Source organism: Peromyscus eremicus, chromosome 22 (genome assembly GCF_949786415.1).
Source record: "Peromyscus eremicus chromosome 22, PerEre_H2_v1, whole genome shotgun sequence".
NCBI classification, from domain to species: Eukaryota; Metazoa; Chordata; class Mammalia; order Rodentia; family Cricetidae; genus Peromyscus; species Peromyscus eremicus.
In genome coordinates, this window is record NC_081437.1 from 30,928,050 (window position 1) to 30,950,021 (window position 21,972).

The 21,972-nt window shown below is 46.5% G+C and overlaps 1 protein-coding gene across 1 annotated transcript; it reads right to left on the reverse strand.

Annotated features, from left to right (window-relative positions):
• Positions 1-19,307: 19,307 nt before the first annotated feature.
• Msgn1 (mesogenin 1) lies at positions 19,308-20,025 on the reverse strand. The gene has a single exon (XM_059248250.1). It carries the CDS (start codon positions 20,023-20,025, stop codon positions 19,459-19,461), a length of 567 nt encoding a protein of 188 aa, XP_059104233.1. The 3' UTR covers positions 19,308-19,458.
• Between the last annotated feature and the right edge of the window lie 1,947 nt (positions 20,026-21,972).

Genomic DNA, 21,972 nt, shown 5'->3' on the forward strand with positions numbered 1-21,972 from the left:
CCTCCAGCATGCTATGGCTGGGAGGAAGGACAGAAAACACAAGCATTTGTGGTGAGGGTAGGGGGTGCTTTACTTGCCGACTTTTCTTCGTTTTTATTGAATTGGTCACTCTTCCCTGGGCACCCCCAGCAGGTCATGGTTGCTTCTGGGTGACAAGTGTCTTCTCCAGAGATTAAAGGATAGGAGAGATGCTGGCTTCCAACTGCTGCAAACTTCAGGGAAGCCAGCTGTCACTACCCTTCTCTTCTGACTGTGGCGGGACCTTCAGGTCTAGATTCTCTACTCCCCCCTCCCCATTTCCCCTTGCCTCTTATTATCTTCCTGCCTCCCTACAACACACACACCCAAAGTCCCCTCAGGGGAAACCTACCTGCCAAGGGTGTCCTGTGGTTCTCAGCATGCCCTGGAGACGTCATCTTTCCCCTCACACCAAAGGTCTAGGTGGAGCATCCTTCCCTGCCTCTTCCGCTTTGACAGACCTCCGCCAGACCTTTGGTGCTTTCTCTAGTGATTGGGCTCCGGGTAGGTTCTGCAAAGTCATGGACTAGCAGCTGCATACTCTAGCAACCAGGTGCCAAGGTCCTTCCTCTCACCTCCTGGGTTAGAGCCTATAAAAGCGCTTTCCTTCCAATGCACTATTTCCCCTCACTCTCCTTTTTTCTTTTCCTTTTTCCCTATTTTTTTTTTAAGATTTTCAGTGTTTTTTTTTTTTTTTTTGAGACAGGATTTCACTGTGTAGTCCTGGCTGTCCTGGAATTCACTCTATAGACCAGGCTGGTCTCCAACTCACAGAGATCCCTCCCAAGTGTGGGATTAAAGGTGTACATCACCACCACCCAACTGCATTCTTTATATATACATATATATACATACACACACACATATAGTTTATTTATTCTCATGTACATTGGTGTTTGGCCTGCATGTACGTCTGTCCGAGAGGATCAGATCCCCTGGAACTGGAGTTACAGACAGCTGTGAGCTGCCATGTGGGTGTTGGGAATTACGGCCAGTGCTCTTAACTGCTGAGCCATCTCGCCAGCCCCCTCAGCAAAGGAAAAGCTCCCAATCACTCAAGAAGGTAAGCCAGAAGCCACACCACAAGGAGTCACACCACAAGGTGGAGGAGATTCACGTACAACCCTGAATGAGCCATATCGTACTACAAAGATGGGCTTGAGCTTGAGGCTTTTTCAGATCTGAAGTCCACCCACTCAGGTAGCAGGAGCATAGCAGTTGTGCTCCAGCCTCTGCAAGGAGCCTGGTAAATGTCATTAGAGAGCCACATGCGCCACCTGGTGGCCAGATTCTGCCATTGTATCTGCGCTGGATTGCAGTATTTGGTTAAATGACTCGTGATACTACTAGAAGTCTACTGTCACTCTGTCATATTTACTTCCAGGAGCCTTTCCATGAGCATCAGCTCAGTCAATATGCAAAAAAATGCCAGCATATATTTTTTTGTTTTTCGAGACAGGGTTTCTATGTGTAGCCCTGGCTGTCCTGGAACTCACTCTATAGACCAGGCTGGTCTCGAACTCATCCACATGCCTCTGCCTCCTGAGTGCTGGGATTAAAGGCAGCTACAGTCATAGACACATAAGACTGAGACATCACGTTGGTTCATATCAGTTCTAGCACTAAGTATTATGAAACATTTGGTTTCCTTTCTGGTTTACAAGGCAGCAACTCACATGAAATGAGATGCTCCTTCTCAAGACCAGTCCCAAGAGACTCATTTTCTTTACATAATGAAATTATTCTCTAAGACCTCACTATTTTTTTAAAGATTTATTTATTTATTATGTATACAGTGTTCTGTCTGCATGTATGCCTGTAGGCCAGAAGAGGGCACCAGATCTCATTACACATGGTTGTGAGCCACCATGTGGTTGCTGGGAATTGAACTCAGGACCTCTGGAAGAGCCAGTGCTCTTAACCTCTGAGCCATCTCTCCAGCCCAGACCTCACTATTTTTTAAGGTTTATTTATTTTACTTTATGTGTATGAGTGTCTTGCCTGCATATATATACATGTACCCTGTGTGTGCCTCCTGTCCATGGAGGCCAGAAGAGGGAGTTGCATCCTCTGGAACTGGAGTTACGGATGGTTATGAAGTACAATAGCAGTGCTAGGAACCAAACCTAGACCCTCTGCAAGAGCAATAAGTACTCTGAACCACTGAACCATCTCTTTAGCCCCAAGACTTTACTATTTTTAAAAATTATGTGCACTCAGGCGGTGGTGGCACACGCTTTTCATCCCAGCACTTGGGGGGCAGAGGCAGGTGGATCTCTGTGAGTTGGAGGCCAGCCTGGTCCACAGAGTGAGTTCCAGGACAGCCAGGGCTACACAGTGAAACCCTGTCTCAAAACACACACACACACACCACCACCACCACCACCACCACCACCATCACCACCACCACCAAACAAACAAACAGATATCCGGCATATCAGATATTTACATTATGATTCATAACAGCAAAATTACAGTTGTAAAGTAGTGATGAAAATAATTTTATGGTTGGGGGTCACCACAACACGAGGAACTGTATTAAGGGGTCGCAGCACTAGGAAGGTTGAAAATCACTTCTCTAAATAAAAGTAGGCATTGAGGGCAGAAACTTCGTTTTGGTCATAGCTTTCTTTGTGGTACTTGGTATACAGTGTTCAATGTGTGGGAATGGGTGAATTCTGATCTCTAAGATACTGTGGTGGTTTGAATAGGAATGGCCCCCCATAGACTCATGTCTATGCCAGATATCTGATATGCAACCACTATGAAAGGATTCTTCGACCTCCAAAGGGGTCACAACCCACAAGTTGAGAACTGCTGACTTAGAGACAGCAAGCAGAAGTAATGTTAGTCTATGAAAAACAGGATGCTTGGGAAAAGGTTTGCAGCAATGGGCAAGACCTGAAAAGAGAAGCTTGTCACAAAATTGTCTATATTGACTTTCTCAAAGAGGCAAGATTTTTTAAATTGCGATGTTAAAACTTTTGATTTCAGCTTCAGTCAGAAACTTAGCCAACTGAACTGAGTTGCCATAGATACGGGTTTCCGTGGGGTAAATTACCTTGTATCCTTGACTGGCATTGAGAATCAGTGTGAAACATCTCATCTCTGCATCTTCTGGGACCCTGATCTTGAAGATGGCAGAATACGACAACTGACCTTTGAAAGACCAGTTCTGTTTAGTAGCGAAGGCCGTTAGGATTCCCTCTGTATTTCGTCTTCATTGATTCCTCCTCTGCCATGAGGACACTTCAAAGTGAACATTAGATCTGCCTGAGATTTAATCTGTGCTCTCCTTTCACTTTTACGTTTCCCTTTTTATTTCAATCTTTTTTATTTGTCTCAGTTCATAAATATTTATAAATATTTTTTAATTCCACAGTTACCCTTGATAGTCACTTCCACAGAAGAACTAATGTTTTCAGGCTGTTCTATCCCTGTAGTATATGAAGGACCCACTATCTGGATAATGAGAAAGCCAGCCAAAGAGACACCCTAAGGCTGTGCACTTTGGATTGACATCTAGACTTCTTTGGGTGCAGATGGTCATGGATGATCTGTAACACTGAGGTCTGAAGATCTCCACTTTTCCCACGAACTTTTTTTTTTTTTTGGTGCTTTAAACAAGTATTTTAATTGACCCAAAAGTCTTGAGTATGAAGAGCATCCTCCACCTTGCTTCTTAAAGCATTTATCAAACCTTGTGCTAAAAGTATTAGAAGATCTTTATTTACAAGAAACCAATATAATTTACAAACCAATATAATCATGTGTAAAGTAGAATTTAATTTCAATACTCCATCAAAAATGATAGCAATTTGTTCTAATTTCTCTCTTTCTGGGGGAAAAAAATAACTTGACCTGCAGAAACATCTGCTATGGAAAGTCAGGTTTGTGGAATTATTGTTCCCAGACTGTAATGTGTCTTTGTTTTTTAAAAATATGGAAACTATGAAGCTGCTGGCAATCAGAACTTACTAGTGGTATATCCCAGTGATCTGTTTTGATGAAAATCTAGAACCCAGATCTTCTATTTCCAGGCCAATTTATTCATTCATTTATGTCCCTTTAGGTATAACTTTGGGGTTTGGAGCAGTGAGTACATGAGATGAAGGTCCTGTTTTGTATTACTTTTGTTTCAGTGTGGGGGGAAATACACAACACTGCATCTGATAAAGCCACAAAAAGGAGAGAAGTTATGTAGGTCAGGAGGACAAGACCCTGTGGAGCCACATGTGAGCAGGGATCTGAGGAGAGGGAGGCATGCTGGTGCCTTGGAGAACACTGAAGCATGATCTGTATGTTCCTGAGGCAGCAAGACGCTGTTCGAGCTGGAGGAGGATGGGGTTGAAGATGAGACCTGCAGCAACCTGTCCCTCATTTTTCATCATGGCTGTCCTGCTTCTTGGAGGATCTGGGCTGTTTCTTTGTGTATGACTAGAACTCATTCAAACTGTCTGTCCCCACAGCTCAAATTCTTCAACTGCGTCTTCAGTCATGACTGCTGCTGTTACCGGAACTGGGGACCCCACTGTGGTGGCCACCTACGGTTTCTGTCTAGAATCATGCAAGCATTTTTCTAAGTGGCATGGCATATAACAGTGTCCTAGACGTTACCTGCCAATTGACAAATCCTATTTTAATCACACAATCGAGTGTTGTGAGTATCCATACTTGGAGCATAAAAACATGGAGTTTCAATATTATGTGCTGCCTTGGTTACTTTTCCCATTGTTGTGATGAAATACCCTGCATAGTTTGATGGTATAGCCCATCATGGCAGGGGATCAAAGTGACAAGAACTTGAAGTGGCTGGTCACATTCTATCTGCAGTCATGAAGAAAGAAATGCATGCTGATGCCTAACCAGCTTTCTCCTTTTATTGTCTAGGGCTCCGTCCCATGGAATGGTGACACCCACATTGAGAGCAGATCTTTCCCACCTCTGTCAATCAAATCAGCATGGTTCCCTCATAGACACACCCAGAGCCTCACTTCTTTGGTAATATGAGATCCTGCTAAGTTGACGATCAATATTAACCATCACAGACACTATCTAACCACCATCTATCAGTTTGGAAATTGGTGATCAGCCTGTCCAAAATGCAGCTGCCTGTCTTGCAATAAACAGCTTTGTTCAGGTCTGCCATTCACTCTGGTTCCTGGGCCACAGGCACATAATAGCCCATTACACTTTCCAGCAAGCTTAGGTGACCCGGAAGAGCCAACTTTCCGATTTGCATCTTCTCTCCGTGTTTGGACTTCCTATTGTACTGGAGGAGACCTAAAGCAAATTGCAAGTCCAGAAATGGAATTCACAGCAAAACATCCTTCACTCATTTTTTTCCCAAACTCATGTGGTACAGTTTGCAAGTAATGCTCTCCCGTGCATATATCAGAACAATCGTTGTTGTCTGAGCTAATCTTGTGACTGGGGGTTTTCTTGTGTTATTAAAACCAAGGAACAAACTCTTCCGCTGAACACATCCGAGAGACACATGGTTCAATCCATCCCTCTTCTCTCGTGCTTTTCCATCCTGCCATTTATGAGTAAGCTTTGTCAGTGTGCTGATAGTAATGAAGCGAAGCATGGAGTCCACGGCCCTGCTTCAAACACATCACTGTCTATTGTCACCAGGAAGCTAAGGCTTGGAGGCACCGCGTGGCTGCCCGGCTCCTTCAGAACTGTAACAATCAGAAAGCACTACAGTCTGCTTTGAAACTCTGGTCCCATTTATTCCCGGCAGCTTCTATCTACCACCCCATTTATCTCTCCTCTTGAAAGAAAATTCCCATTTAGAGTCTTCTGTGGCAGTCAAGGAGGCTACCATCCCCACCCCACCCCCCCAAACAAGGGTGCTAGGAACTGAACTCAGGGTCCTCCGGAAGATCAGCAAGTGCTCTTAGCCTCTGAGCCCTCTCTCCAGCTACATTTATTATCTTTTTACTTTCAAGATTTCATAATAGTTTATGTCTAGCACATGAAGTCTTTTCTCTATAACCATATATGTGCGTTTGCACATCAAACTATGTAATCTCTTCTAAATGGTTACCATCTTCCAAAACTTCAGAACCACCGGACCTTATAAATTGCATCTTTAATCTCACATGCTTTTGTTTCAGATTTTTAACTAACTCTAGTGTTGTCTAGCCCGTATTATACAAGGAGGATGCTTAAGTGAGCAAGCGTGTTAAAACCGCAGAGGTACGAGTTGAGGACATAGCCCTGTGCTAAAACAAACTCTCTGCCTAGCATGTATGAGGCTCTGGGTAAAACTCACTAAATAAAAATAAACAAGTAAGTCAATAAATGCAGTGGTCTGTATTTGACACTGTAAAAACAACCAATGGGAAATACAATAAGTACAAACAATAAGGCATGGTGGCACATACCTGTGGTGGTCTCAACATTCAGAATGGGGAGGCATGGGGATTAGGAGTATTGCAAGTTTGAGGTCATCCCGTGCAAGGCCCTATTTTTTTAATTTTAATTTTTTTATAGGAATTATCTAGAGGGTGAGACAGAACGTTTATAAAGGGATAAATGTAAAGTTATGTTCCACATCATTTAAAACTCAAAAGTGACTGGGGTTGCTGCTCTAGAGGTCATGGGCTGTCTTGAGCTCTTCCAGCCTCACAAACAAGGTCGTTCTTGCCTCACAGCAGGCTGAGCTCAGAGCAAGGCCACTGTTGCCTCACAACAGGACCATTGCCTAGAACGAAAGTTAAGCGTGACAAGCCCCAGCTGCGATTGCTCCAGGGCACAGTGACACCAGAACTCTCTGCTCCTGAAGAAGCCCTCATTAAAGCTGTCTCCAGGATGCCTCTGCGATGACATTTTCCCTCCAACCTTCTTTCCGGCAGGCACTATACCTCAGGGTATCTAATAAACTCTCAACTCATGCCTTTTTCTTTCTTAGTGAAGAATTCACCAGGCTAGTAACTGGCCTTCTAGCTTCCTGCCATCTCCCAAAGCAGCAACCTCGTGAAGTAAAGTATGGTTGCTGTCTGGGTGAGGATGCAGAGGAAAGTCTGGTTTTGGTTTCCATTTTTCCAAACAGCTTGAAACTTTTATTTTTGATGTCTACTCCATTGAATAGATTTTTTAATGATGTCACGATCTCTAGACTGGAGAAAGGATAACAGCTTCTTATTGGCATCGATCCTGGGCCTCTCTGCCTCCGTTGTGACTCTTACAGGGACCCGTTTCTGACATCTTAGCATTTCCCTACACATCCCATTGGGCAAGAAATCATACGCCACCCACTAACCTCCGCTAAGCATACTGACGAAATTTTGGAGGAAAAACTAAAGTAAGATAATTTCTGAGAGCCCCTTAATGTGAACGGAAGAAAATTTCATTTAGTCCATCAGTCACTGAGCAAGGAGCTTAATGCTCACACCCCGCCGGTGGGAAGGCAATCTTAGTTTCTCTGTTTTGCAGAAACTTACCTGGACTTTATAAACAGTGTGGGTTTAGGAGACTCGCTAAGTAGCTCCATCTTTTCTCTGAATCCTGCGAGTTTTCATTGTTTCTGTTTCTCGGTGAGGGCCTTAAAGTTGATGCTCTAATTTGATACACATCTTTTTCCCGGGGACAGGCTAGATGCAGCCCACCTGTCCCTCCAACACCTCAATTGAGCCCAGGAGCTCCAGGCACTAGAGGCTCATGCTGGTTGCACCATCCGCATTCCTCCTCCACTCTGCTCTTTGCGTTCTGTAATCCTGAGCCAGGCCTGAATAATACAACCTGACCCCCACCTCAGCCCACCCCAGAAAGAAATCAACTGCTGAGCAAGTTCTTGCAGCTTTACTCTCCTGGTAGCTCACGCTCTGCCGCTGGAACCTGCAGTTCCGGTGATGTTCAGGAGGGGGCGCGCAAGCCGCGCGAGCCTAGACGGCTACGGCTGCGAAGTCAATGAACGAAGTCAATGAACCGAGGCTTCCCAAAGTGGGGTTAAGGCTTCTGCCTCCAGGAGCTCTGCAGCCGAAGAAAAACACAAAAGGGGGGCAAGGAGAGACAGAGCAGACTCCTCCCACTCCCACTGGTAAGGCGTCCTCGGTGTTGTCAAATCAACCTGGGGCTGAGAAGTGGGGGACTCAGTTATTCCTTCCCTCCTTTTAAAATACACAACAAAGAAACAAAAACACACCTCTACCCTTGATTCCCTAGCACCCGGTGGTTTTGTTTTTGTTTTTGTTTTAAGTAGAGCCCTCCTAGTCCCCCTTGCCCCCAAGGGCGCCCTTTGGCTCCTCCAGCCTTTTTTAATAGGGAGAAAAAGCTGGCCCTGGGGACCTCAGACTCTCACTTGTGACCGAGAAAGGTGGGCAAGGTAGGATAGACTCCAAGGGCCTGTTTGGTGAGAGTGGGCATTTTATTAGATCGCGTGAACGGCTGTGGCATCCATACTTAAATCTTTGGAAAGGGTCACCAATGGAGATAAGGAGGTGTGGGCACCGTCTTATGAGAGCTGGACATAGACACGGGTTCCTCCTCCCACACACACCCCCACCCCCACACGCCCCACTCCCCCACCCATCCCCATCTGCACCCCGGTGTAGGGCTAACACCGGGCAATACCTGCCTGAGCTTGCAAGCCCTCCCTCCTACCAAGCAGTCTGCAGTTCTGCTCCAAAAGATTTCATCTAAGTTAGGGGCAATGCTTCTGATAAAGTAACCCGTTTTTGCTTTGCTTTTTAAGTGAGAATGTGTGTTTTACTTAAAAAAAAAAAAATTAATTGAGCTTTGAAAACTTCATATATTCATATAATGTATCTCGATCATATCCATGTACTGCTCCTTCCCTCCAACTCCTCTTAACGCCCCTTATCCCATCTCCCTCCTTACTTCGTCTCACACACACACACACACACACACACATGCACGCACGCACGCACACACGCACACACGCATGCACGTGCACAGCCACCGACTGGAGAGTGGGTGACCTATGGCCACATCCCCGGAGTCATCAACTGCCGCTTTGCAGATAAGGGTGGAATGGGGAAAGGGTTACCCGTTCTTGCTGACAATTTGACAGGCTTAATCTTATACAGGCCTCCTAACTAGCCAAGGCCTCCCCTCCCCCACTCCCCAGGAAGCGTTCTTCTCCCTCAGACAGGGTTTGCTCCTCTGTAAATTGGGGGTAACTGTGGCTCCCTCTCGGCTCTGGTGGAAGTGTGAAACTAGAGCAGGAGGCACGTTGTTGTTGCGTCTCCATGCCCCCCAAGAACAGCCTTCTATTTCTAGTGAAGAATTACTTTGTTTCCTAAACCTGATGGATCCTGCCCAACGTGTTTTTCAACCCGCCCTGAACTTGTGACCCTGTGATGTATGACTACCCTTTGCCTTGCTGAACTCATGACCCCGTGATGTACGATTTGCCCCTGGCCTTGCGAAATACGTTTTCGGGATACCTTGATCTATACCCGCAACCACCCACCCCGTAATATATGACTCCCTGTCCACATGACGTATTTTTCTGCTTTGACTCTTACCTTTCATTGCGTTCTTTTTTTTTTTTTTCTAGCAACCAATTATCCCGCCCCTGTAAACACACTTACAGCTGTTTTCTATTAACTTTAGCTCTTCCCCCACAAAAGGGACCTCAAAAAGCCACTGGGTTGGGGGGAGGGGAGCTCAAAAAGCTCTCTAAAATTCCTGCCTGCCTCCGCAGTGGGCATCCGCTCTTCCGATGCTCCTTGGAATTTACTTGTTTCTGCTATGGGCATTCACTCTTCCAGTGGCCCAACCGTCTACAATAGACACATTGGTTTCTTTATAGTGGGATTTCTCTTGAGAGCAGCTACATTATACAGTGTGCCGCCACCACGGCTTGTCCCACTTTTTTGCTCTTTGGTCTTCTTTACCGTCTGGATTGTCAAATAACCTTCTGGGCTATTTCTAACAGCTCTGACCTATTCTTTTCTGAGAATCCATCTAGCCTTTGAATTATCTTACCTATGTCTGGGGCCGACTGGGTTGCAAAGGCCAACTTTAATCGCCTTGAGATTTGCTGTATTCTTCCAGATCTGTCGGTGTGTGCAGCAGAGAAGCCTCCAGGAGGCGCTCTGCGAAAGCTGCATGTGACCCTCCCCCCTTGTTTCACCTCAGCTGCTTTAGACACATTCATACATCATGGGGTCACGAATTCCGCCAGGCAAAGAGCGGTCATACATCACTGGAGGTAATGATGCCCACCTCCCAGCATCGGTGGAAAAGCCAAAACTCCAGGTCAAGAGAATAGGCTCTGGTCTGGGGAAGAGCTCACGTTCTGGTCAGGTTGGTACAGTCACTTTAGCTAAGATAACCCCCTCTAGGAAGGTGGGCTCACCTTAAGTCACATTATTATTATTATTATTATTATTATTATTATTATTATTATTATTATTTTGCCTGTATGTATGTCTGCATGTGGGTGTTGGATCCTGAAGCTACAGACAGTTGTGAGCTGTCATAGGGGTGCTGGGAATTGAACCCGGGTCCTCGGGAAGAGCAGTCGGTGCCCTTAATTGCAGAGCCATCTCTCCAGCCCTGATAACTCATTCTTTCATGAGACACTGTACTTTTCCTTCCTAGAATCCTTTCCCTTGGTGCAGAAGAAAACTGGCCACAGCCACAAAAGGGCCCCATGTCTGCCCGCTTTTCCCGCTTTTCCAAATTATTCAGAGAAGCAGAGCTTGTCCTTTTCTTCCAGTTTCTTTTCTAAGCATGCTTTCCTTAACACTTTGGGCCCACCCCCGTGCCCACCTCCACACAACAGTTTGGGTTTCCTTACTCTTTCCCTAAAGCCCTGCCTGCCGTATGGCTGCTTGTTAAAATGCCGCGGATGGTCCCTTCTCTCCCACTCTCCTCTTCTGGGTGAAAGCTAACATATCAGTTTGCCCACCCTGGGGTTTTTCTTTTAAATGCTAATAAAATTATCTCTGCACTTCCACTGGTGCCCATTCTTACGTTATTTTGTTAATGAGACTAGGGACCCCAAAAGTTGGCCCCCATGTCCCCAGGATCACTGAAAATGTTCTGTGAGTTGCTGCTACCCCCTCCTAGGCACTCTCTCTTTTTGTCACCCAAAACCACTGTTGTGCTTCTGATCCCAAGGATGTCGCTCTGCCTCTCCAAGTGTGGGATTAAAGGCATGCACCACCAAACCCAGCTTGAGGATGTAGTTTTCAAAGCACTGTCCTGGAGCAGAGATGGTCCTTGGCCAGAGGCTTGCCCGGCTGTGTGGGATCTTGGATACGGCAGCCTCCACAATTGTGAGCAATCAATTTATGATGCTTACAAATTGCTCAGTCTGTGGTATTTCTGTAGCAGCTGGAACAGGCTAAGACAGAGGGGACAGTTCTGTTTGATGGGTCACATGCTTCCTGAGTGAAGTGTGCTTGAACCTAGAAGCGGATGTTGGCTTCATGCTGGGGAAGAGGAGCATTCAGGCCAGATCGTAAGGACAAAGGTGCAGCTTCGGGAATCAGAAGGAGGCCTGTTGTGGTGTAGATAAGAGCTGCGGCGGAAGGCAGGTACAGATTCCAAAAGGCTGAGATTCAAGCTATGGGAGTCACAGTTACTTTGAAGGTGTGCGAAGATGGCGTATTTATTAACTGAACACACATTCATCAACTGTTACTGTGTCTCAGCCTGCTTAAGTTCTCAGGAGAGATACAGAGTCCCCGATCTTGGGACATTGGTGTCTTAGCCATGAGGAGCTGGACTCTATAACTGAGAGTGAGGCAGCTAAGAGCTTGTACCGGAGGGACATCGGGCTGTCATGGAACTCACTGCAAGTTCAAAGCCAGTCTGGTCTACATAGTGAGTTCCAGGACAGCCAGAGCTACATAGTAAGCCCCTGTCTCAAAAAACAAACAAATGTAGAGGCATAAGCTAAACCTTCAGTGTAGACGCACAGGAGATAAAGCCTTTAGAAGAACACTAAGCCAAAGGGACGCTGTCCTAGTGTGTGGGGTTAGTAACTGGCGGAAGAGACCACACACAGCTTCCTCCCCTTTTTGCTCTTTCCCCCCATCTTGATCTTGGCCTTCTCGGCATTCAGAATTGTGAGAAGTGAACTGCTATTATTTACCCAGTACCCAGTCTCTGGTGCTTTGTCACAGCAGCAGAAACAGCCTATGACCCCCGGGGTGAGGCAAAAGAGGAGAGACAAGTACCAAGGATGCAAGAGCCGGGCGGTGGTGGCGCACGCCTTTAACCCCAGCACTGGGGAGGCAGAGCCAGGCGGACCTCTGTGAGTTTGAGGCCAGCCTGGTCTACAGAGCGAGATCCAGGACAGGCACCAAAACTACACAGAGAAACCCTGCCTCGAAAAACCAGAGCAAGCAAACAAACAAAAAAACCATAAAGGATGCAAAAAGTGAAACTAGAAAATCAGCACTTAGTGGACCGCAGCGTCAGTGCTCAAGACTCGTGTACTGTTGCATCCTGCGCCAAGTATTTTGATAGCGACATTAATCTATAACCACCCGAGTCAGCCAGTGGGTGGGGCTTCTCTCAGGCCAAAGGTCAGCTGCCCCGCAGCTTGATGGTTGCTCAAGCCTCACCCCGTCCGTTCTTGCTTGCTCATACATTCTCTGTCCTCCGCCCCTCCGATCTCTACTCCAGCTGAGCCAGGCCAGGTGATTCCTCCTGAGTGCTGGAGTTTTTCCAGACCCTTAAGCATTTTGAGACATGGTTTACCCCGAGGAAGATGCCCTTGGCGCCATCAAGTGCCCAGACACCACCTCAAGAGCCTCTTCCTATGTGAAGCCTTCCAGGTGTCCTACAAGGAGCACTGGCCTGGTAGCATCTTGTCAAGTCTCTCTGTAAGCACCTGTCCTTTCCTGCCCTTTATCAAGCACAATGTTGGGCACCGTGGCCGGGCTGAGGCTAGGATCTGAATCCCTCTTTCCTGGTCCTGCAGCTCTTACCGTCCTTAGCATCCTCCACTCTCTGACCTCTGATTGGCTCCTCAACCCTCCCTCCAAACACGGGCCTTTTGGTACCTGCCAGTATCCTTGGAACCTCATCTCCTCTTGTGTTTCCTTTCCCGGGTAGGAAGCAATTAAGGCATACAGTAAAAGTAGAGGTAGCAGTCTTCGGAGAGCATAAATTCTTAAATTGTGGGAAAGAGTAAATCCTGTTCAAGAGTTTAAAACAGCCCTTCCACGGAGTGGCTGGTGGACCTATCTGTCCGTGTGTACTGATTAACTTGAAAATTCAGAAAGGGTGAATGAATGCAAAGCTCAGCTCGAATTAATGCACCATGGGGCACATTCTGAGGGTGCCTTTGGGGACAGTTTAGGTCACATTGGATGTCTAACTTAGGGGTTTCTATTGCTGTGATGAAACACCGCAACCAAAAAGCAAATCCGGGAGGAAAGGGTTTATTTGGCTTACGCTTCCACACCACTTTTCACCCTCAAAGAAAGTCAGGATAGGAACTCAAACAGGGCGGGAACCTGGAGACAGGAGCTGATGCAGAGGCCATGGAGGGGTGCTGCTTACTGGCTTGATCAGCCTGCTTTCTTATAGAACCCAGATGACACCACCCACAAGGGACTGGGTCCTCCCCCACAGATCACTAATTGAGATAATGCCTTACAGCTGGATCTTATGGAGGCATTTTTCTCAATTGAGGTTCCCTCCTTTGAGTTAACTCTAGCTTTGTGTCAAGTTGACCTAACACTAGCCAGGACACGTGCCTGTAACCCCAGCACTGTGGGAAGAGAAGATAGGACGCTCAATTGGTCACAAGCCTATCTCCAGGTTCAGTGAGAGAGCCTGTCTCAAAGGAATATGGTGAGGGATGACAGAGAGGACATCTGACATCCTCCTCTGACCTCGCACCGACATATATATGTATACATCCTTCACACACACACACACACAATAATAATAATAATAATAATAATAATAATAATAATAATAACACAATAAAATATTCTCTAATAAGTTTGGGTGCCAACTCAGAAGTTTCACCAAGTGAAGGCATTGCCTGGAAAACATGAAGGCTGAGATCTTTCTACGCTCTTTCTGTACACCGCTACACAGTTTGGCCGTGTATATACTCAGTACTGGTGAGAAAATGGGTCACACAGGCCTGGGTGGAACTTGGCTCTGCACCAGCTATGTGACTTTTGGCAAGGTGGCTTCGGGTTGTGGGTAACCGCTTCCTCATGCTGGCCACGGAGATGAAAGGGAATGATCCAGTAAAGGATCTTGTGAACAGTGAGCCCGACACCTTGGAGAATGGAGCTACACTGGGCTAGAAGAGACTAAGCCATTCAGTGCTTTCAAAGACACTTCTTGTGCAAAGCCCCCGGCCCCGCCCCTATCAGGTCTGTCCAATCACCTTAATGAAAAGAAACAGAAGTCAACTGAGTTGTCTGAAGACAATAATTGACAGTGGAGAAGGTCAGCAGCCTCCATACCCAGGGTTAGAGGTACAGATCTGAGTCCCAGGGCACCTGCTGGAGCACACAGGTTCGCCTGTTCCACAGCAAAGAAATAGACCAGGGACACATGCTTACAAATAGAAATAGAGACCGTTTATTAAGAATGGGAAAACAGTTGGGAGGTGGCGGTGTACACCTTTAATACCAGCACTAAGGAAGGATGGGCAGGTGGATCTCTGTGAGTTCAAGGCCAGCCTGGTCTACAGAGGGAGTTCCAGGAAGAAAAAAAAAAACCAGAAAACAAAAGCAAAAACAAACAAACAAAAAAAGTGGTGGTGGTGGGGAAACACCCCTGAGAATGGAAGCCCCCAAAGCCCAGGGCCATGAGTCCTATAAAGGTCATTAAATAGCATCCCCCAAAGCCCAGAGAGGGAAGGGCTTCTAATCTCTTTCTCCTTGCACACCAGGAGACAACTAATTGTCCATCTGCCCCTGCCCTTGCCCTAGCCATCTCAAAAGTCTTTGTGTTTTTCTCTTCCTTGGAGTTCAAGGTTCTATCTGGGACCAAAATATCAAGATCAAGTCCTTCCTAGTAGGGCTACAGGGGCTGCTTAGGGGCTGCATTTCATTGGCCAGCAGGCATCTTCTCAGGTTCCCAGCAGCAGTGGGGGAGGGAAAAGAGAAAGGGGGGGATGGTATAGAGGGGAGAGGAAGAGAAGGGAGGGGGGAGGGGAGTAGAGCTAGCCAGACTTTGGTTCCTTTCAAGCCATCAGGAGCTGCGCTCAAAGGGGTCACAGTCCAAGCCTAGCAGGGAATCCCCATCCCCACCTCCAGGGACTAGGAGAGTGTATGAAAAGCCCTTGCAGGAGCATTTCAGGGGCACAGGCATTTTTGCATGGGTCTCCTTTTGCTATCTTGGTAGTGTCGGTTTGTTCCAGTATCCAGGATCGAACTCAGCAAGCATCCCATCATTAAGTTACATGTCCAGCTCTCGCTATTATTTTTTTTAAAGGTATTTTAACAGAGAAGTAATTCTGCCAACTTGTCAGTTGGCTAGCTTCCCCCTCCCCATCCCATCCCACCTCACCCCACCCTCACACACACTTACACCCTGCCTTGTCTTCGAGACTGTTCAGCTCCAGCAGCAGAAGGACAAGCAGCACAAAAGACCTCGGGCTCTTGTGGACAGTGGACCACTTTATTGAACACAAGCGAGCAGATGGCAGATTTCAGCTTTCGATGAAGCCTCTTAGCGCCGGCAAAAGGAAATAAAAGGAAATTCTGTGGAAACGTTGAAGGAGAGGGGTGGGAAGTTCAAAGGGAGAGGATGAGAGGAAGTGCTTTGTGTGGGGAGAGAGATGAGGGCCCCAGAGGAGGGAGGCAAAGGGACCTGAGCCTTTGCTGATAACCCTTGCAAAGCCAAGCCCAGCGCACACAGCAAGCTGGGAAGGAGGGCTGAGAGCTCCGAGCTCTGAAGACCTGAGCCATGAGCTAAGCATGAAGTGTGCTGCTGGCTCACCATGGAGCTTTGCGTCACTTATCCATCCTAAACATCGGTTTCCATGCTCTCCAAGTAGGAAACTCAGTGTCCACCTCCAGGGCTGTTACGGAGAATCGTGTCCAAGAGCCGGTGTGGAAATATGGACCATGGCCAGACACAGACACATGGATAGTGTTTCCATAGTCCTTTCCTTCTCCAAGCACCAGAAATAGCTGACTGCTGTTCTGACGCTTGGCCTGAGCCAAGCGTTGTTAGCCACTCCCCAGAGGGATCAGGAACCTTCTCCAGTTCTGCTCCCTACAAGGGAGGCCCCTGCTCCAGGAAGGTCTGCTGCAGGATCAAATGCCCCCTGACCTTTGCCTCTTCAGAATGGAGTTGTGTTACAAGCCTGCCGTCTGGGGTGAGCGAGGGCAAAGCCAAAGGCCACAGGCAACCTTCCAGAAAGCCCGACTCCTCCCAGCTTTTCAGAGGCCTCTTCACTTAGAAGTTCTTGAGCTCAAGCCCAGCTAACAGATGACAGTGAGGCTTTTAAGGGTCGGTCTCTCTCTCTCTGTCTCTCTCTCTCTCTGTCTCTCTCTGTCTCTCTGTCTCTGTCTCTGTCTCTCTCTCTCTGGGGGTGGATTATACATCTGTATAAGATGTGTACATATACAGATGTGTGCATGTGTGTGTATGCAAATGAATGTCAAGTGTCTTCCTCAGTTGCTTCTCTATCCTATTTTTAAAATAGATTCTCTCACAAAACCCAGAGCTCACCTATTCAGCCGTGCTGCTTCGCTGGCAGACAGCAGGATCTTTCTGTCTTTATCTCCCCGACACTGGGATTACAGACTTGAACCATCACACCGGTTTTTTGTTTGTTTGTTTGTTTGTTTGTTTTGTTGTATGTGGATGCTGAGGATCCAAACTCAGGTCCTTCAGTCTGCACAGTCAGTACTTCACTGACCAGGCCACACCCCCCCCCCCCCCCCCCCCCGGCCCCTTGGGGGAACTTTTGAAAGTAAAAGCTGGGACCTTGTAACTCATTTGCATTCCTTGGTCTCCAGGACAAGCAGAATCTCCCAAATTATTGAATCATTCTTAATATTGAACTCACAAACTCAAAAGCCCGGGGCACTTGGTTCTCACTTGTTTAAATCAGAAAGGAAAGTAGTATTTGATTTCAAAAATGACTTTGAGGCCAACTGGTTCTCTCCAAGACCACATTACTATCCTGCCTGCTTCTCTCTAACATAAGCGTGTGCACACATGTGTACAAGCACACACACCAACACATGCCACATGCTATCTCTCACATGAACACGTACGGAGGGCGAAGTCCCTCAAGAAAAATCTTGATATAGACCAGTCTTTTCTTGTTTCTTCGCCAAACACACAAAAAAATTAATATATAAGAAACTGATAAGTATTCATATAATAGAATGGCATTTTAATCACCAGGCCCCAGCACTCCACTACCCCTTGAAAATAAAACATACCATTCTTCCATTATAAAATCACTAGTCACAAGTGAAGTTAAATTCTTCCTAGACACAATTTGTAGAAAAATTAAGTTCAGTTGTATTAAAGATCCACAAGTTAAAATGCATCAATAAAAATATTCAAAAAAGAAACTTAAAACTTTTGGAAGTAGGAAAAATTAAACAGGAAAAAAATCAGATACGCTATAAAAAACAACAGCAACAGAAAGACTTGATCATGTAAAATGAAAAACTGAACAAGATATAATCAAAACTATAAATACAAGGCAACATAAAGACAAATGTAAAAAGAACCCCAAACCCACCCAATTATAAGGAAATATTTATTAAAATGTAATATGTGCACACCTTCTAACCTAGAAATACTCTTCCCGAGGACTTCTAAGGCTAATTTAAAATTTACCAGTGTACAAAGCCTTTGTCTCTATTTAACAAGGCATTTTTCTTGGTGATGAAATAACCCCGAACAACTCAGCTATCATCCAGAAGGTGCTTCAGTAAAGACTTTATGCAGAACCTGTGTTGGGGAGCATTGAGGGACTGAGAAAGCCATGCTTCGATTTTCTCATCTATAAAATCAAAATAATAGTGGTACTTAGGTCACACACATGTTTATGCAAATTTACAGTGCCAAGTCAAAATCAGAAGTACAGAAATAAAGATCCTCAAGGTATGCATGTGTGCATATTTACTTCAGTATATTCCTATCATCAAAGGGAAAAACAGGAAGAAGTTAACCGTGCCTTTGTGAACACAGTCACTGCTTTTGGAATTTATGTAATTAAAACCAAAAAAAGAAGACCAAAAGGGAGGGAGGAATCAGCAGGAAACATGAACAAAGTATTGTCACTAAAGACAAACACTCGTGGTTAATAACCACAGCAAGGAAAAGGCGGAGTCAGGGAAAAACCTTCTTCAGTTGAAGCTGCTTCGATATGATGCCTTCTGCATTCAGAATAACCAAGCTGGGGCTGCTGCAGATACCCAGCAGGACAGGCACCTGAAAGAGGGTATGTGCCTGTGTATGGAGACATGTTGGGTAGTGGGGGCCATGGGGTAAAGGGAGGATACAGAATACAGGGGTGAGGGGAAGAGAAGCTAGACATTGTAGATGAAATAAATTCCTTCAGAGGGGTCAGAGAAAGCCTTGGGTTATAATCCTGCCCTTTGCACTTATTATCTATGGAGTTCAAAATGACTTTGTTGTAAACCAATCTCTTCGTCGAAGAAATGAGTATGTGAAGCAATGAGCTCACATTCACACCAGGCCTGGGACTAAGATCTCTCTAAGATCAGCTTCTGGCCACCTTGTGGTGCGGGGACCCTTCCTCCCTCTTCCTTTCTCTCATTTCTCAGGACACTGCAGTCTATGCTGCCCCCCCCCACTCCTTCCTTCCCATGCCTTAGTGCGGAAACTCTGGTCCTAGGATGGTCAATATCTTAACTTAGCCCAGCCCACCTGCTTGTGACTTCCCATTTATTGTGATACAAATTCCTGCTGCACTGAAATGATCTTACTCCTAGCCAAAAGAAAAGTAAAGGCATGCTTTCAAGCATTCAAACACACACACACACATACACACACACACACACACACACACACACACACACACACACGGCAGGAGAGAGAGAGAGAGAGAGACAGAGAGAGAGAGAGAGAGAGAGAGAGATTGGATCCTGTACAAAAGTTTCATTACGACAGAAAGAAAACTCCCAACACCAAAATGGTAGGAGAATATAATTGTAGGTATTTAACATTATCAAAAAGAGTATATTTAAACTATATTGACCCTTTCAAATACCTTTAAAAGACACGGGACAAAATAAAATGTCTCTTGGCAAAAGCTGAGTCGCTGTAGACATGGCCAGACTATCCGGAAGTATCCTGCTTGCTAGTCAGCTCCCACAGGTCTGATGGAAGTCCCTTTCAACTCAGCAGATCACCAGATTGTCACACTAAGTGTCCACAGATACCTGTGCTATTGTCCTGGAAGACAAATTCAGGGTCTTCAGAACTCCTCTATGCCTGTTCATAGCTCTGGAACCGGTAGGATTCCCCAGTGGGCAGAACTCACACACTCTGGGGCCTGGGCTCTCTCCCATCGCCATTGAGCAGGTCTGTAAGCTCCCCGATGTACTTGATGGTGTACTTGAGTGTCTGGATCTTGGTGAGCGGCTGGCCTCTCTGGCTGTAGACAGGGGGCAGGTAATTCCGGAGCGTGTGCAGGGCGTCTGCCAAGGTCCGCATCCTGAGTTTCTCTCTCTCGCTGGCCTTGCGTCTCCGCTGGACAGACATCTTGACTTTGCTGCCCTTCTGGCCTTTGAGACCACCAGCGGCTTGTAGGTAGGCAGGTTGGAAGGCTAACATGCTGTAATCCAGCTCTGCTAAGCCACCAGCTCCATGGCTGCTGTAGCCATCACTGCCCCCAGTGCTGGCCCCACTGTGCCCGCAGGGCAGTGCAAGCCCAGAGTAGGACTCCAGAGAAGGAACTGGGGAGAGGCTCTGAGTGGGGGATGCCTGGCTCAGCTCCAAGGGCCGGACTCGGCTCTTCCAGTCCCACGAGGCCAGCAAGCCAACGGTGTCCGAAGAATCAAGGCCATCCTCCAGGTTGAGGAAAGGCTCTCCCAGGTTGTCCATACCCCCGAGACAGCCGTGGAAGGACTCCTTGGCAAATGTGCAAGAAAGTTCTGCTGCCCTTGCCAGAGACCAGCTCTCTTTTATGATGGTAGGGGATCAGGGACAAAGTGGGAAAGGGGCCCCTGGGGGAGGGAGTTCAAAGGAAGACCCAAGGACCAAGATGGAAGATGAACTCCTCAGGTGTCACTTTCTCCTCGTTGATAATTAGCATCTTCCAGCTAAAATGTCTTTAAACAGACCGGCCTCCAGGAGAAGAAGAAAGGAATTATCTTGTTGTAACTAAACCAATTAAGTCTGCATAACCAGGTTTAGCATCGTCCTGTGGAACTCATTAATGGGGAGCCAAAGAAAACAAACCTGGGCTCTGAAGCAAGGAGGGGCTCTTGGAGAGCCTTTGGGCCAGGAGGGCCACCCCCCTCCACCCCACCTCGGGGATATTTTAGAGTAGATGGGGTGATAGCTGGAGAAGAAGCATGGGGTTGGTACAAAGCAAGTCCTTTGAGCTTTGATTCTCTCCTGTGTCAAACGCAGGCAATAATGGCTCCTATTCCCCAGGGCTGGCATAGGCTAGCACACAGAAGGCTCTGTTGGATGTTCACTTCTTTCTATAGCTCCACTTTAGTTAACTGCCCCAGGTTTCACAAAGTACCTGCCCACAGAAGGGCAAACCAGCCCATCCAGTAATCTGGGAGCCTTAATGAGCAGGGAATAAAGCCCTTGCTTTAAGTGATCACACTGGAATCCCCGTAGCAAGCGGACATCCATCAGATGACAGAACACCCCTGAAAGCCAGGAACTTGCAAGTGTACCTGGCTGGCATTTAGCCTGATGAAGGTCTTTAAAAAAAAATCCAGCTGCCTGGTCACACCTCGTTTTTTGAAATGTATAGAGGAAGTGTGAAATTAACAAGAGAGTCATTTTTCCCCCACCACCTCTCCAAATGCCACCAAATGTGTTAGGTTGGATGGCCTTGCTAGTTAGCTTCATTTCCTACACGCTGCCAGAGACACTCACTTTGGAAACGGAGCTCCAGATGCCCCCATTTGTCCCAGGAACGGAACTTATTCTCCATGCAGCCCATTGTTGGAAAGATTATCAGTGTCAGCATCTCGCCTTCAGTTTCGCGTCGATTCGTCCTTTAACGTGGTTCTTTCGGCCCTTTGCGACGATTAGAAAGAAATGTCAAGGACCTAATTAGAACACTTGTGGTATTTTTTAATTAGCCAGGCTCAGGAAATAAACATCTGAAGCATGTAATCTGGAGAAAAATGCACTCAGCTTTACCATTTTGCGGAAGGACACTGTGCCAGGTCCTGGGCAGCAATACTAATGACATAGGGTAAATGTATTACATTATTCCTCCTACTTCTCACTCTCCCTCAGAAGCCCAGAGTGCAGTGAAATTTTTCCAAGAACTTTTTCTGTATTATAATTAACCTTCAGATTTAAAAATTCCAACATCGTACACATAAGAAGGCTGAGGTTCCCAGAGCTTAAGAGACTTGGTTACAACCCCTAACAGGAAGTAGCACACTCAATAGAAAGTGGCAAATCCCTATAAAACTCCCAACACCCATTATTTGAAAAAAAAAAAAAAAAAGAACATTTCCCTTATGTTAATCTGTTGTGAGAGAGGCAGGCGACATGTATGTGACTTAAGGGCACAGGGTGTTTCAGGTGGCCACCACCGGAGTCATACTATGATACCATTTCTGTTTAAAACTTCCATGTTTCTTTTGCAAATCACTAATTTCTTAAGCTTCTTCTTCTTGTTACGAATTTTCTTTTCTTTTGTTGTTGTTTTGTTTTGAGACAAGGTCTTGCTGTGTAGCCCTAACTGTCATGGAACTCTCGCTATACACCAGGCTGGCCCCGAACTCAGAGATTCACTTGCCTCTGCCTCCCAGTGCTGAGATGAAAGGGATGTGCCATCATGCCCAGGCCAAA